General features: G+C 52.0%; 1 protein-coding gene and 1 long non-coding RNA gene across 2 annotated transcripts in view; both read left to right on the top strand.

Moving 5' to 3' along the window:
• The first annotated feature begins 5,875 nt into the window (after positions 1-5,875).
• Positions 5,876-7,903, top strand: LOC125755621 (uncharacterized). Its single transcript, XR_007412584.1, has 2 exons — positions 5,876-6,013; positions 6,875-7,903. It is a non-coding gene; the product is annotated as an uncharacterized LOC125755621 (long non-coding RNA).
• A 1,678-nt stretch (positions 7,904-9,581) lies between these two features.
• The window catches only part of PPP1R13B (protein phosphatase 1 regulatory subunit 13B), an 89,133-nt gene continuing 84,234 nt past the window's right edge, over positions 9,582-14,480 (top strand). Inside the window, exon 1 of the mRNA XM_025442979.3 lies at positions 9,582-9,725. Within this exon, the coding sequence (XP_025298764.1) occupies positions 9,717-9,725 (9 nt within the window). The 5' untranslated portion in view covers positions 9,582-9,716. The remainder of the gene's footprint in view (positions 9,726-14,480) is intronic.

Raw genomic sequence — 14,480 nt, 5'->3', positions numbered from 1 at the left:
CATCCATCAGAGTATGGAGCCAGGCAAGAGTATCTAGAATTGAAATTCAAGAAACAACAGTATAAGCATAATATTTACAAATATGAAGATAACACCCATTACACAAAAACTGTGGAAGAGTTGAAAGCATTGCCTCCGGGGCATGTGACTCAGGGATCGGCCTGGGCCTGCTATTTCATATCAGAAGCATTTGCAGACTATTTATCTGGTTCAGAATCAAGACCGTGGATGGGAACCTGGGTGGCTCAGTCGGTTAAGCATCCAGCTCAGGCCATGAGCTCAAAGTTGTGATCTCAGGCTCATGAGATGTAGTCCCATATTGGGCTCACAGTCAGCATGGAGTCTGCTTGAGATTCTCTCTCTCCCTCTGCCCCTCCTACCCCATTCGTGCTCAGTCTTTTGCTCACTAAAATAGATAAATAAATCTCTTAAAAAACCTAATCAAGTCCATGGATTATTTTTATTTCTATAAGAATAAGAATTACAGTTGACCTTTGAACAACAGAGGTTTGAAGTATCTGGGTCCATTTATACATGGGTTTTTTCAATAAATATAGTATAGTAGTGTAAACAGACCTTCTCTTCCCTATGGTGTTCTTAAAGTATTTTCTCTACTTATTGTAAGAATACAGTATATAATGCATACAACATAGAAAATAGATGTTAATTGATGTTTTATGTTATTGGTAAGGCTTCCAGGTCAACAGTGGGCTAATTAGCTACTGTTAGCTATTAGTTAAGTTTTGGGGTAGTCGAAAGTACACGTAGATTATCAACTACATGAGGGTGCCTGTGCCCCTTACCCCTGCGTTATTCAAGGATCAATTGTCATTTTAAACATAAAGAAAGCTAGGTATTTTGTTCCATTTTGTGCCTAGTTTTGCATGTTTGGGCTTTGACTTGGAATTTGAATCAAGTCTTTCTGACTCCAATCACTATGTTACATGTAAAGAGTATTAGAAGCTCCCTTGGGAAGTGACAGGAAGTGAGTGAGGGGCTGTACCCGGTGTATGTATGTGTGTGTGTGCAAGTACACACGCTCACACGTGCCTGCTAATTTCCCTTGTGGCCCAGCCAACAAGGCTCTTGCATGGCCTTGACATGTTCTTCACACCTCGTTCAGCTGACTCTTCCTCCTTGCTCAGCCAGGCAGGCTGTTAGGTGGGCAATTTCCTGCCAGGGTCACTGGGAGGCCCATGGTGCCCTCCTCATTCACTTGGAGGGGTTTCCTGAACTTGTCCATAACTGTCTCAGGCACCCAGTACAAATCACAGTAGTCAGCCATATGATCTCCACATGCCAGGAGGGCCCACCCCGCTGCCGGCTGCCTTCTTTGGTGTTGGCAGAAAGGACAGATCACCCTGTTCTAGCGTATGTTCATGTCTGTGTGGAGGAGGCTGAGGTGGGCGAGTGAGAGAGAGAAGACACTGCCATGCAGCTGGTCTTTCAACTGTGGGCATTTCAAGGTCAGGCTGGCATTCCTGGGCACCTAAGGCTGCAGATCAGTGGATGAGCATGGTGGCTCATGCAGGGACCAGGGACCCTCCCTGCCTGGCAGCAGCATCTCACCCCATACAGGGTAACAGCAAATGCCTGAGTGGCATTCCCCATGTGCCACACTGATCATTTCATGTAATCCAGGCAAAAATCTTCCCCATTTTACAGATGAGCAAAGTGAGGCACAGAAAGTTTGTATAACTTGGCCAAAATATCACTGCAGAACTAAGTAGCAGGTGGGCTAGCTCCACAGCCTAAGTTCACAGGTACCATGTGAAAAATATTTTAACTTCTTGCTACAAAATATCCAATTAATTATTGCAAAAATGGATTCGAAGCTCATAGAACAATGCAGTGTGTGCAGAGTACACAAATTTAAAGTCAGTACTGGGTTTTAATTTTGGCTTTCTGCCTGGGGAGGCCCAGCTCCATGAACTGCTCCACAGACTCTCCAAATCCTGTGGATTTGCCCAGTAAAGTGCCCTGGTAGGAAGAGTTCAGGGAATAGGTCCCAGCTCCTCCCAGTGGGAGGCCTTGGACAGACCTGGTCACTCTCTGTCAAGGTCAGACCTCCCCTTGGTGACTCTTTGACTAGTGACTCCCCTTCCACCTCCCTGCAGCCCTGGAGGTGGTAACTGACCCCTATGCTGGCCCTGGAGTCCTGCGCTCTCCCTGTGGTTCCCTTACTCCCCCTTCTGTAAGCAGTGCCCCTTAGTAAATAACCCTCCTGGAATTTCCCTAATTTGCGGAAGCCATCTGTTTTCCCACGGGACCCTGACTGATGTGACAGTATCATGAATAATGGTGGAAACTGGAAGCACCTGAAACGTAGGCGGGCATGTGGGGGGGAGCTCTTTAGGACACCCTGCAGCAGCCCGGCGGGAGGTGATGCAGACAGCGGAACAAGGATGTTGGGGGGGGGGGGTGTTGGAAATCATTATAAGGGAGTGGGGGAAGGGCACGCCCAGGGTAGGATTCTTGGGGAAGAACAAAAGACCCGGGACTAAATTCCGTTTATGGCAAGACCTCCAACAAGCTCCTTGCCGGCAGGGAATGCAGCTTGGTAGTCTCAACTCTATCACTGAGGACCCAGTAAAGGTCAGAAATCAATGAATCAACAGCACAGGCCTCTGTCCTTCCCACAAGGGCCCCAGAGGGATCCCAGGAGGAGGGGAGAATGTGGTTTAGGTGTCAGACCAGGACCAGGGTACGTGTGTGTGTGTGTGTGTGTGTGTGTGTACATATACCTGGCCTCAGACCAGGACCAGGGTGTGTGGGTTTGTATGTGCATGTGTATGTATGTATGCATGTGCGGGCGTATGTACCTGGCCTCAGACTAGGACCAGGGTGTGTGCATGTGTGTGTCTGCATGCATGTGTGTATGTCTGTGTGTGCAGTGTGCGTGTATGTGTACATACCTGGCCTCAGGCCAGGACCAGGGTGCGTGCATGTGTGTATGTCTAAGGTTGCATGCATTTGTGTCTGTATGCACGTGTGTGCACGTACCTGGCCTCACACCACGACCGGGATGTGTGTGCGTGCACGCGTGTGTGCGCCGCGCACACGCACCGGGCTCAGCCGCGGGGAAGCTGGGTCCCTCGGAGGACGCCCCGCCCACCTGGGGCGGAGCCGGGTGGGGTGGGGCGGGGCGGGGCGGGGCCGGAGCCCGGAGGGGGCGGGGGCGGGGGCGCTCCAGGCGCGGCAGCCGGGGCTCGGGGTCCCGCCGGGCGCTCAGTCCTGCCCCGGCTCGTCTAGGTCCCCGCTCGGTGGCCCTGGACAAGGTCAGAGAGCACCTGCCTCACGCGGTCCCCTAGACGAGGTTATACCGGGAGCTGGGCCCTTGCGGTGGCCCCCAGGCGCCCTCCAGCCCGGGGCGGGGGGGCAGTGGCCGGCGCACCCCGACAGCCCAGGGAGACACGGAAGACACAGATCGCGGGCTGTGTTCTTGTCTAACCTGGACGACCTAAGTATTACTCCATGTGCCCCAGGGGCGACCGGAACCCCTACCGGTTCGCTGCCAACACTGTCAACAGGTTTCCCGGGCACCCGAGTGTGAGTGGCACCCGAGCCTCGCCCTCTGTCCCCACCTCCTCGCTGGGCTGGAGGGGAATGGGGACACGCGGGCTGCCTGCGGGCGGGGGTGGGGGTGGGGTGGGGGTAGGATTGGCCTGGGGAGGGTGGAGATGGGGGGAGTGTCTGGCAGGCAAGCCGGACAGGCTGGGGGGGCAGGAACTCCTGAGCCCCAAGGGGTTTAAGTACCGTTGCTGGGTGTGGGAGCCCCGGGGGCTGCGGGGAGCCACTCGGGAAGTGGCCGGTGTGATTTCCACTTTAGAAACTCCCTTCTGGGGGATTCCCGGGTGGCTCAGCGGTTTGGCGCCTGCCTTTGGCCCAGGGTCGATCCTGGAGACCTGGGATTGAATCCCACGTCGGGCTCCCTGCATGGAGCATGCTTCTCTCTCCTCCTGTCTCTGCCTTTCTCTCTCTCTAAAATAAATAAATGAATAAATGAATGAATGAATGAATGAGTAAATCTTTCAAATAAAAAAAAAACAAAGAAACTCCCTTCTGGCCAGAGGGCTGCTCTGGTTTGGGTGCAGAAAACGGTTGGCTGGCAGAGAGGGAGAGAGGCCTGGGCACCGCACTCAACGTCTGGTTGGAGCCGAGTAGATGGTAAGGTGGGGTGGCCCAGGCTGGGCAGAGGAAGGGGGTCCAGACGTGAGGCCCTCCCCAGGAACAGCGTGGCAAAGCAGGACAGCAGCACTGGACCTCCCAGTACCAGTTCCTAGACCTGCAGGGAGCCCTGTGGGCACCGCGCAGGCTGGTTGCAGAAGCCTCAGGGCCATCCCGGGTCCTTTCTTTCTTTCCAGGAAGCCCCCTTCGTGGGGCAGCCCGGGTGGCTCAGAGGTTTAGCCTAGCCTTCGGCCCAGGGCATGATCCTGGAGTCCTGGGATCAAGTCCCACATATGCCTGTGTCTCCACCTCTCTCTGTGTCTCTCATGAATAAATAAATAAAAATCTTAAAAAAAAAAAAAAAAGAAGAATCCCCCTTCAAAGCACATCTGAAAGGAGGCCCCTTCCCCAATCTACCACCTCCACTTCCACCTTAGTCCTCCCTCCCGGTCTTGCCACCCTCCCCATGGTGGCCACTGGGCCTTGGAAAACATAAACCAGGTCCCTCTACTCCCCTGGAAAATCACAATATAAAATCCTGACTCTTCATGGCCCACACACCCAAACTGGACCTCCCCTCCCTTCACTCTCCCTGGCTCTGCCCCTGAACCCCCCACCCCCCACCCTTGCTGTAAGCTCATCCCCTTCTCAGCTGTTCCTTCTCTTCCTCCACTTGGTCCTCTGCAGAGCCCTGCAAGGCTATGTCTGCAGTGTTTTGCTCCCAACACAAATGTCACCTTCTTCTGGAAAAAGCAGCCTCCCTTGTCACATTATCTGGCTTTACTGGTTTTTTAACACACTTAACCGGTGTTCAAAGTTATTTTCTTTGTGTTCTTGTTTATCATCTTTTCTCTTGATCAGAATATAAGCTCCATGAGTATAGGGACCATGTCTGTCTTGCTCAAGGCTGTCACCACAGCCTGGACCAGTACTGGGCACCCAGAAGAAAATCATTCAACATTTGTTACCTGAGGGAACTGATCCCTGGGCCATACAGGTAGGTTGCCAGCTCTAAGGTGGCAGGTTGTGACAGGTGACCCAGATTGAGCAGTCCAGGAGAAGGTGGTAGAGATGAGTTCTCCCCCTGCCCTCCATGGCCCCCCATTATGGGGGGTAGATCTGGAAAAACCTTGAAAAAAGAGGACTTATTTGAATTGTGACAAGAACAGGTAGCACTTCTGGAGGAAATTGGCAGAGTGCTTTTGCAGGCACAGGGAGATGGATAAATGGGGACTTGGAGCAGGGAGTGGCTAGGGTTTGGGATGGCTGGGGTATAAGATTCCCTAGCTGTGAAGTGCTAGGGGCATGGGAGATTAACTTGAACAAGTAGATTGTGGCCAGGCTTTGAGGGGTCTTGTTATGGACTGAATTGTGCTCCTGCCTCCCAAGATTCATAGTTGGTTTTTGTTATTCATGAGAGACACACAGAGAGGCAGAGACACAGGCAGAGGGAGAAACAGGGTTCCTGAGTGGAGCCCGATACGGGACTCCATCCCAGGACCCCCAGGATCATGACCCGAGCCAAAGGCAGACACTAGACCACTGAGACACCCAGGTGCCCCACCAAGATTCATAGGTTGAAGTCCTAACCCTTTTTATAGCCTCCAGATGTGCCTATTTGAAGATAGGGCCTTTAACGAGGGAATCCAGGTTAAAGAGAGGTCATATGGGTGGGTCCTAATCCAATATGATTTGTGTCCTTATACAAAGAGGGAAAGACATCAGGGATGCATGCACAATGAGAAAAGAGGCAGCATGGGAATGGCCATCTGCAGGCCAAGGAGAGAAACCTCAGAAGAACCCGACCGTGCCCCCACCTTGATATGGGACTTCCAGCCCCAGGACGGTAAGAAAGTAAATTTCTGTGGTTTAAGCCCCCCATTCTGTGATCTTTTGTTTCGGCAGCCCTAGCAAACTAATACAAGTCTTAAGGTTTTTATATTTTAATTTTAAATAGTCATCTGGTTCAAGAATCACACGTGAAAAGTAATAATGACCAGATGATCAAGGTCATGAACATATCATGAACATGATACGTCATGTTGACAGTGTGTAACCCTTGGTAGGATGTGGTGAAAATGGCACTGTATCTGAGAGGCCTTCCAAAAATCCCCTAAGGTCGGACTAATTATAAGAAAAACATTAGCTAAATCTCAAATGAGGAACGTTCTACAAAACACTTATATTCCTCAAAACTGTCAAGTTCTTCAAAAAACAAGGAAATTCTGGAAAACTGTCACAGCCCAGGGAAGCCTAAGGACACATAACAACCAAGTGTACTGTGATGTCTTGGATGGGGTCCTAGAACAAAGGACATTGGCTAAGACTAAGGAAATCTGATCAAGTATGGACTTTAGCTGTACTATATTGACAGAGGTTTGCTAGTTGTAATCAATGTACCAAGATGTTAATGAGAGGGGAAACCGGGAGGGGAGGGAGACTATGAGAACTGTATATTATCTTTGAAAATTTTCCGTAAATCTAAAATGGTTCTGAAGTTTATTTTTAAAGAAGTAATAGTGAAAAGTCTCTCTCAGATTTCTGTCCCTTGCCTGCACGGCACCCGTTCCCACCCACAGCCATTAGTGTCCTGTGCACCTTTCAAGAATCCTTTATGCAAATATGAGCCTATTTTGATTTTCTCCCAGAATAGCTTTTTTGTTTACTTTAAAGAGCATTTAATAATTTTTATCATAAAATATTTCAGAGACGAGAACAATGCGTCCCATATACCCACCACCCATATTCACCAATTATCAAGAATTTGCCGTGTATGCTTCAGCTACCTCTCCCTGCTTTGCTCTCTTCCTTTTGCTCAACTGTCTTCAAGCAAATTCCAGACCTCCTACACATGCCAGTGTGTATCTCTGGACAATTTCCCCATCTCTATTATACTAAAGTCTATGTCCCACCACCAAGAGTGGTTCCTGAGGGGCCTCTGGGTACTTTAGTCTGGGTGATGAAGAGACACAGAACAGCTTTGCAGGGCAGGTGTGTGTGCGTGTGACCTAATTATGTCTGCGAGTGATATGATTTGGCCATAGGGGAGGTCAGAGCTGGGAGCCAGACTATCAACACCCTTGGATGCTAAGTGATGGGGCCTGATGCATGGAAGTTGCAAGAGGGTGGAGGGAAGGAGGACCAGCTGGAGAGCCTCTGAGGGACGGGGGCACTAAGCAGCCTGGCCTCCCATGCGTACCTACCTGCCTGGAGGCTAGACGGGGTCTTGGTGCGGGGGCAGGGCAGCTGCTGCTACCTGTACCCAAGGGCCCTACAGGCAAGAATGGGACCCCAATGGCTAGGCTTTCCTTCTCAGAAGAGTTGGGCTCATTTTGATTACCTCAAGGCAGTTGGCACATCTCTGCAGTGCCCTGGCAAAGCCTTGTCCCTTGCCTGGCTTCGTGGGCCAGCACCCACCCTCCGATTCATGAACATTAGCATGTCAGAGCTGGAAGGCCATCGGATATCACAGAGTCTAACCCCTCTCTGGTTACACATAGAAACGGAGACCCAGAGAAAGGGGTGCCAGTTGCCTGGGACCACACAGGGAGCGAGAAGCAGAGCTGGCATTAGAACCCAGGTCTCCGGGATCCCTGGGTGGCGCAGCGGTTTGGTGCCTGCCTTTGGCCCAGGGCACCATCCTGGAGACCCGGGATCGAATCCCACGTCGGGCTCCCGGTGCATGGAGCCTCCCTCCCTCTCTCTCTTTCTCTTTCTGTGACTATCATAAATAAATAAATAATAAATAAATAAATAAATAAATAATAAGAATCCAGGTCTCTGACTTCTTCCCATTACTCAGAGCTTCCTCTTCTCTCCAAATCCTGCTCCCGGAAGAGATGTGTCACTAGCCATTGCTGCTTGTGTGTGTGAGCTTAAAACCTCCTGGGTGATCCCTCTCTCAGGGACATAGGTACCCTAAGCCTGCTTGCTAATGATAGCACATCTACAGGACACTCTTTCTGGAGCCCTCACCATGTACCACGCACTGTGCTAGGAGCCTTCCTTACACCTGTACCTGTCTGAACCTCCCCGAATCCCACGAGGCAGCCACTATTTGTAATCTCCCATTATAGAGGTAGGCAAATTGAGATAGAGAGAGATGCAGCTTGTCTAGGATCACACAGCGAGGGTGTGGCGAGGCTGTGTTTGTCTAACTGGAAAGTCCACACTCCTAAACACTATAACCCCGTGGCCTCTCAAGAAGAGGGGTGGCTTCCCCCGAAGAGGACAGTGCTTCCTCCCTGGCCTCCTCCTTCCTCGCCCACCGGCCTGGAGCCTCTCGGACGGACCCTGACCCCCCGCTGACGTCTCCAAGAAGCCGGGCCCTTCCCAGGGTGCTTTATGGGCTTTGGTGTTTGGGGGCGTCAGCAGACGTCCGCGTTCAGGATGCTCGTGGGAGTTTCGGCGCTGCCCGCACAGCGCAGCAGACACAACGTCCTCTTGGCCAGGTGAGCGGCGCACAGGAGGGACGCCGGCCCCTTCGGCGGCCTACACTACCGCGCGGGCCGTGCCCTCCGGTGGGCTGTGGACGCGTGGCCCCGGGGGCCGGCACTCGGGCGCGCAGGCCGGGGCAGCAGGTGTCCTGGGAGACGAGGTGTAAGAAGAGGCCGGGCTGCGGCGGCTGGGGCCTGGGCTCTAACCTGGGTGGTTCGAGCGCCAAGGACGGCGGCACAGGTGGGCGCGGGCCGGGCCGGCAGGGGCTGCAGGAGGCGGCGGAGCAGGGCGCCGCGGGCCGCAGAGGACGCGCCGGCGGACGGCGGGGCAGGTGGCCCGGGCGGGAGCGCCGCGGAGCCGGGGCGCGTGGACGGTTTGGGCGCCCCACGCCCCCCGGGAGCACGGGGTCAGGCCGCGGTCAGACGCGGGCGCGCGCCGCCTCCGCGGGGTGGCCCCGCCCCCTTGGCGACCGCCCGGCGCCCCGGGTTCGAGTCCCGGCCGGCTGTGCCTCGCTGCGGAGCGGCGCGCGGGCCCCGCCCTCTTCCGGCCTCAGTTTCCCCACCCCCGGCTCGCGGAGGGCCGCTGCCCCCGGCCGCGCGCGGCCCCGAGCCCGCAGGCCGCCACGCGGGGCGGGGCCGCGGCGAGGCGTCCGCAGCGCGCCCGCCCACGGGAGCGCGGACGCGCACGGGCGCGCTCGCACCTGGCGGCCGCGGGAGCGGCTGTGGGCGGGCGGGGCGGGAGGCCACACCCCCGGGCCCGCCCCCGGCCTCGCCGAGCCAATCGGAGCGGGCGGCTGGCCCCGTGTGGGGCGACGCGCCGGGGGCGGGGCCTGCGGGGGCTGAGGAGCGAGCCCGAGGGCCGGCGGCGCGAGGCGGGCGGGCGGAGGCGGAGGCGGCGGCGGCCGGTCCCGGGACAGCGACGCAGCGCGCCGGCGGCCGCGACAGGGCCCGTCAGGCTCCGCAGCCCGCCGCGGCCGCGGCCGCCGCCTCGCCGCTGAGGGCCCGGGAGCGCGGCGGCGGGGGCGCGGCCTGCGAGGACGGCGGGAGCGGCGGGCGCGGCGCGGCGCCGAGCGTCCTGTCAGGCGGCGGAGGGCGCCGCGGACCCGCGCCGCGATGATGCCGGTGGGTGCGGGCGGCGGCGGCTTCCTCCGCGGGCGGCCGGCCAAGCCGCCTTCCTCGCGCGGCTCCCCGCCCTCGGGGCCCGCGCGGGGCCGGGCGGGGAAGGAAGTGGCCTGGCGGGCGCGCCCGGCCCCGGCGCCCCCCGGGCGGGCAGGTGGGGGCGGCGCCGGCTGTCAGCGCGGCCGGGGCCGGGGCCGGGGCCGGGGTCGGGGTCGCGGCCGGGGTCGGGGTCGGGGTCGCGGCCGGGTCAGGGCCGGGTCAGGGCCGGGACGCCCGTCGCCCCCTCCCCCCCGCCGCGGCGCGGCCCTTCCTGCCGACCCTCCCCAGCTGGGGGCCGCCTGGGCGGGGAAGCCGGACACGACGTCGGAGCCGGTCCTGTTTCCCTCCGCCCTGGCGGGCGGGCGGCCCGGGGAGGGGGTGTCGTCCGGCGCCCCCGGGACCCCCCGCCTGCGGCTCGGCCGGGGTCGCGTCGGGAGCGGGCGGCGGGGCGTGGGCGCCGGTGCGGAGCTCGCAGGCCGGGGCCCCACGGATGCCCTCGGCCCGGCCCGGCCTCTGAGGTTCTGTTGTCTTTAGGAATTGACGTAGGGAGCGGACCGAGAGAGCCATCTTAGGGGTTCCCTCGGAGCGCGCCTCGGGGAGCTGTGCGGACCGTGTGCCGGGACCGGCCTGTGGTCACTGTGATCTGGAGGTGGAACGAGGTTCGCTCGCGGCGGCGCCGCCTTTGTCCTGTCCTCCAGGATGCGTTCTGCGAGAAAGCTTGGCCGTTTCCTTTACCTACGCTCTAGATCGCAGTGCGTGCTCCATGAGGATTTTTCTAGTCTTTTTTTTTTTTTTTTTTTTTTTTTTTTTTTTTTTTGTGAGGTGGATGTCATGACTTCTGGAGAAAAATGTAGGACTGGGGGCGCCCAGTTGGATGTCCTGTTTCCCCCCCACCCCCCCACCCCCCGTGCCTTCATTGTGAGTAGGATCCTCAAACACGCCTATAGTGAAGTAACAACAAAATCCATCGCTTTAACCTACGACTTCCGCGCTGGAAATCACGTTTCTGAAGGAAAGCGCCGTTTCTCTGCGTTTTCTGCTGGAAGACTGCTCTTCTGCGATGCTGCCTGCACTCAAGGACATTTAGATTAGAATCAACCCCCCCCCCTCCCGCCCCCCATCTTTCAAGTCATTTCCTGTCTCTTGGTAATCTCTTCCCCCCCTTTTTGAACTCATTCCAGCACATCATGTTTACAGAGTCTTAAGCTTTGACCTCATTGATCCTTAGATCCTTCTTTGGCATCAGGGCTTGTTGGGTTTCCAAACATTTGGTTTTAAATGATTGTCTTGTAATGGAAGGGGAATTGGATGTGAGCATCAGAAGATCCAGAGTGGAGTACCAGTTCTACTACTTTTTTTTTTTTTTCTTTTTTAAGCTATGTGACCTTGAACAAGTCAAGGTCTCCAGCCTGGAGTTACCTCTGAAGTAGGAATAAAAACATACCAGTGTCTGAGGGCTTGTCCTGAGGATCAAAAAGGATGATGTGTCCAAAACTGCTTGTCAAACAGAATGCCATGCAGATATTTATTATTGTTCGTATGGCTCTGAATTGTCCATTTCTAATTTTAACCTCTGCAAGAAAAGGCATTTGGAAGCTGTTCCCTCCCTGATTCTCACTGGCTAGATTTGGAAAAAGGGCATTATGGTGTCTCGGAATTTTGAAAGCAGCGTTAGTTAAATCATGTAATAGTTGGTTTCATTATAAACTACAATAACATTGGAGGGTATTTATAAAATGTAGATTGGTTTCGGCTTTGTGTAATGTTTAATTACAAATACCCTGGGAAGGAACCTGGCTTACATTTTCCATATGGTACACTCAGACGTTTTACCTCTATTCCACATGGTTAGAGTTTCTAGTCTCTTCCTTATCAATTTCCTTAAGTTTTCTTACCTGGCAATTGGGAAATTTCTTCATGATACTTAAAATCATCAAATACTTAAAAAAAAAAAGTACACACGCACACAGATAAGTCTGTTAACTATTTAAAACACACTGTTTTGTTTTAAACGCCTTCTAGTAACAGATGGTGTTTCTCTTAGTCTCTCTTTTGTGCCCTTGAGGTCTATATTTCCTTCTTGATCCCTAAAAATACTACTTGTAGGATCCAGTCCTTCCTCTAGTAACATGGTTGAGACTGGTTGTAAATTCAATGTAAGTTTTAAGGACATGCCATTCTTTTTTGGTCTTATCTGAAACTATGTATCCAATATATAAGTAAGATTGCTCTTTATTGTATAGTTGGTGTTCATCATCATGATGAATCATCAAAGGAAAATTGGATCACATTTTGCATACTTTGTATAGAGTAGTACTTTCTAATAGGAATGTAATGTGAGCCACACAAATGTGATTTTAAATTTTCTAGGCACTACATAAAAAGGTGGTATTTTAGTAATATCTTTTATTAACTCAGTATATCAAGAGTGTCATTTTAACATGTAATCAATATGAAAATTTACTGATGTGGTATTTTACCTTTTTTTTTTTCTTTCTTTTTACACTAAGTCATTGAAATCCAGTGTGAATCTGGTGAAGTTTAGAGTAGCACATTTCAGGTGCTCAGTAGCCACCTGTGGTCAGTAGCTACTATATTGGGCAACACAGGGTTTAGAATATATTTTAGTTATTTGATAATTAGCTATTAGTGTGTAGAGTCTGTGGTAACTTTTAATTGATCAGATGGTTTACTGCAGCACTCAGTCTCAGCTGTTGGGAATAAATGGAAGTATCCGGTCATGTTTTCATTTGACACACAGTCTTTGTAGAAGTCTTTAATTTGCCTGTTTTGGGAAGTTCCATGACTTTTTTTTTTTTTCTTTAATGGGCTCCGTGCCCATAATGGAGCCCAATGCAGGGCTTGAGCTCAGGACCCTGAGATCAGGAGTCAGTGCTTTAACCAGCTGAGCCACCCAGGTACCCCTGTGACTCTACTTTTATATTTTGGAATTTTCTCGTACTAAAACAGTAATGCATTCTAGTATCTGTAGTCATTCACCTTTTTGTCAATGGATGACATTTTTACAATGTTTTCCCAGAAGAATATGGCCTATACTTTAAAGATCTCTTTTTGGCTCCTCCCTAAGATCTAGACCTGAAGGCATTTAGGGTATGCCTAAATAACTTTGAAAGAAATAAGAATATTAATAAAAATAGTGTGATTCAGAGCATGAAAAGAATGAAAATATCTTACTCATTGGTCAGCTTCTCAAAAGGGAGTGAGCATTTTGCAGCTGGCAAAACTTCTTGTGCAAAGGTGAAATATGTGTCTGGGGAATGGTGCTAAGGGTACTTTTTTCCTCTTCCAAAGGAATGTTGATATGAGTAAAGGAAGTTCTGTGGTTCTAAAGCGTGTTTTATTCATAAGAAAGGCACTCTGGTGGTAGTGTTTTGGTCATGTCAGCAGTGAGACTCCTTATCTGCAGTAGATAGCACACAGAATGACTAGCTGATTCCGCTCCTTTCTGTCCCTAGGAGCCCTTTCAATATATTCATGATAGGCTAGGGGTTAAATAAATTTGTGTTTAATATTTAGCTCTCATTAAACAGACATTTACTTATTTCAGATACTTTCTTCCCAACTACGTACAAAAAAATAAAAATGAGGTACTAGAATGAGTCTTTTTTTACTTTAATATTTTTTAAAGATTTTATTTTTTCATGAGAGAGACAAGAGAGAGGCAGAGGGAGAAGCAGGCTCCCTACTGGGAGCCTGATGTGGAACTTGATCCCAGGACCCCAGGATCACGACCTGAGCCAAAGGCAGACACTCAACCCCTGAGCCACCCAGGTGCCCCCAGAATAGGTTTTCTTTTAAATAATCAGCTGTCATGTAATTGATAAAACAAACTATAAGGAGGGAGATTTAGGTTCTAGTACCCACTTGTTGGTAACCTTGTAACCTTTGAACCTAATTTATTTGGCCTTCAGTTTCTCACCTGTGAAATGAGTTGGTCTTGGTGATTTCCAGCTGTTTATGGTTGGTTCAGCAGTTGATACATAGCAGATACTTTCATGAAAGGCAATAATCAGACTACATCAAAGGTTGAGGCAACCTGACACTTGTTTTGACAGCCCTAATAGTAAACTTGTTCACTGCCCAAGTATCTTTGTGCCATAGAGCAGATAAGACCTCAGTAGGTGTTCACTATTATTGTTAATTAATAATTTAGGTACCTGATAGGCTTGATTTGTAGCCTAATTCAGTAAACAAAACCCTGAAGACTGGAGATTTTTTAAACTCGTTTCTTTAAAACAAAAATTAGGGATCCCTGGGTGGCGCAGCGGTTTAGCGCCTGCCTTTGGCCCAGGGCGCGATCCTGGAGACCCGGGATCGAATCCCATGTCGGGCTCCCGGTGCATGGAGCCTGCTTCTCCCTCTGCCTGTGTCTCTGCCTCTCTCTCTCTCTCTCTCTCTGTGACTATCATAAATAAATAAAAATTAAAAAAAAAATAAATAAAAAATAAAACAAAAATTACAGGCATAGGAGATCCCTGGGTGGCTCAGCGATTTAGCCTCTGCCTTTGGCCCAGGGCACGATCCTGGATTCCCAGGGTCGAGCCCCATGTCAGGCTCCTGGCATGGAGCCTCCTTCTCCCTCCTCCTGGTCTCTGCCTTTCTCTCTCTCTCTATGTCTATCATGAATAAATAAATAAATAAATCTTTTAAAAAAAATTACAGGCATAATATTGCCATTTAAAATGATCCTAGCCGGGC

This window comes from Canis lupus, chromosome 8 (genome assembly GCF_003254725.2).
Source record: "Canis lupus dingo isolate Sandy chromosome 8, ASM325472v2, whole genome shotgun sequence".
Lineage (NCBI taxonomy): Eukaryota > Metazoa > Chordata > Mammalia > Carnivora > Canidae > Canis > Canis lupus.
The sequence above is the reverse complement of the archived record's forward strand: the minus strand, read 5'-3'. Positions and strand labels throughout refer to the sequence as shown.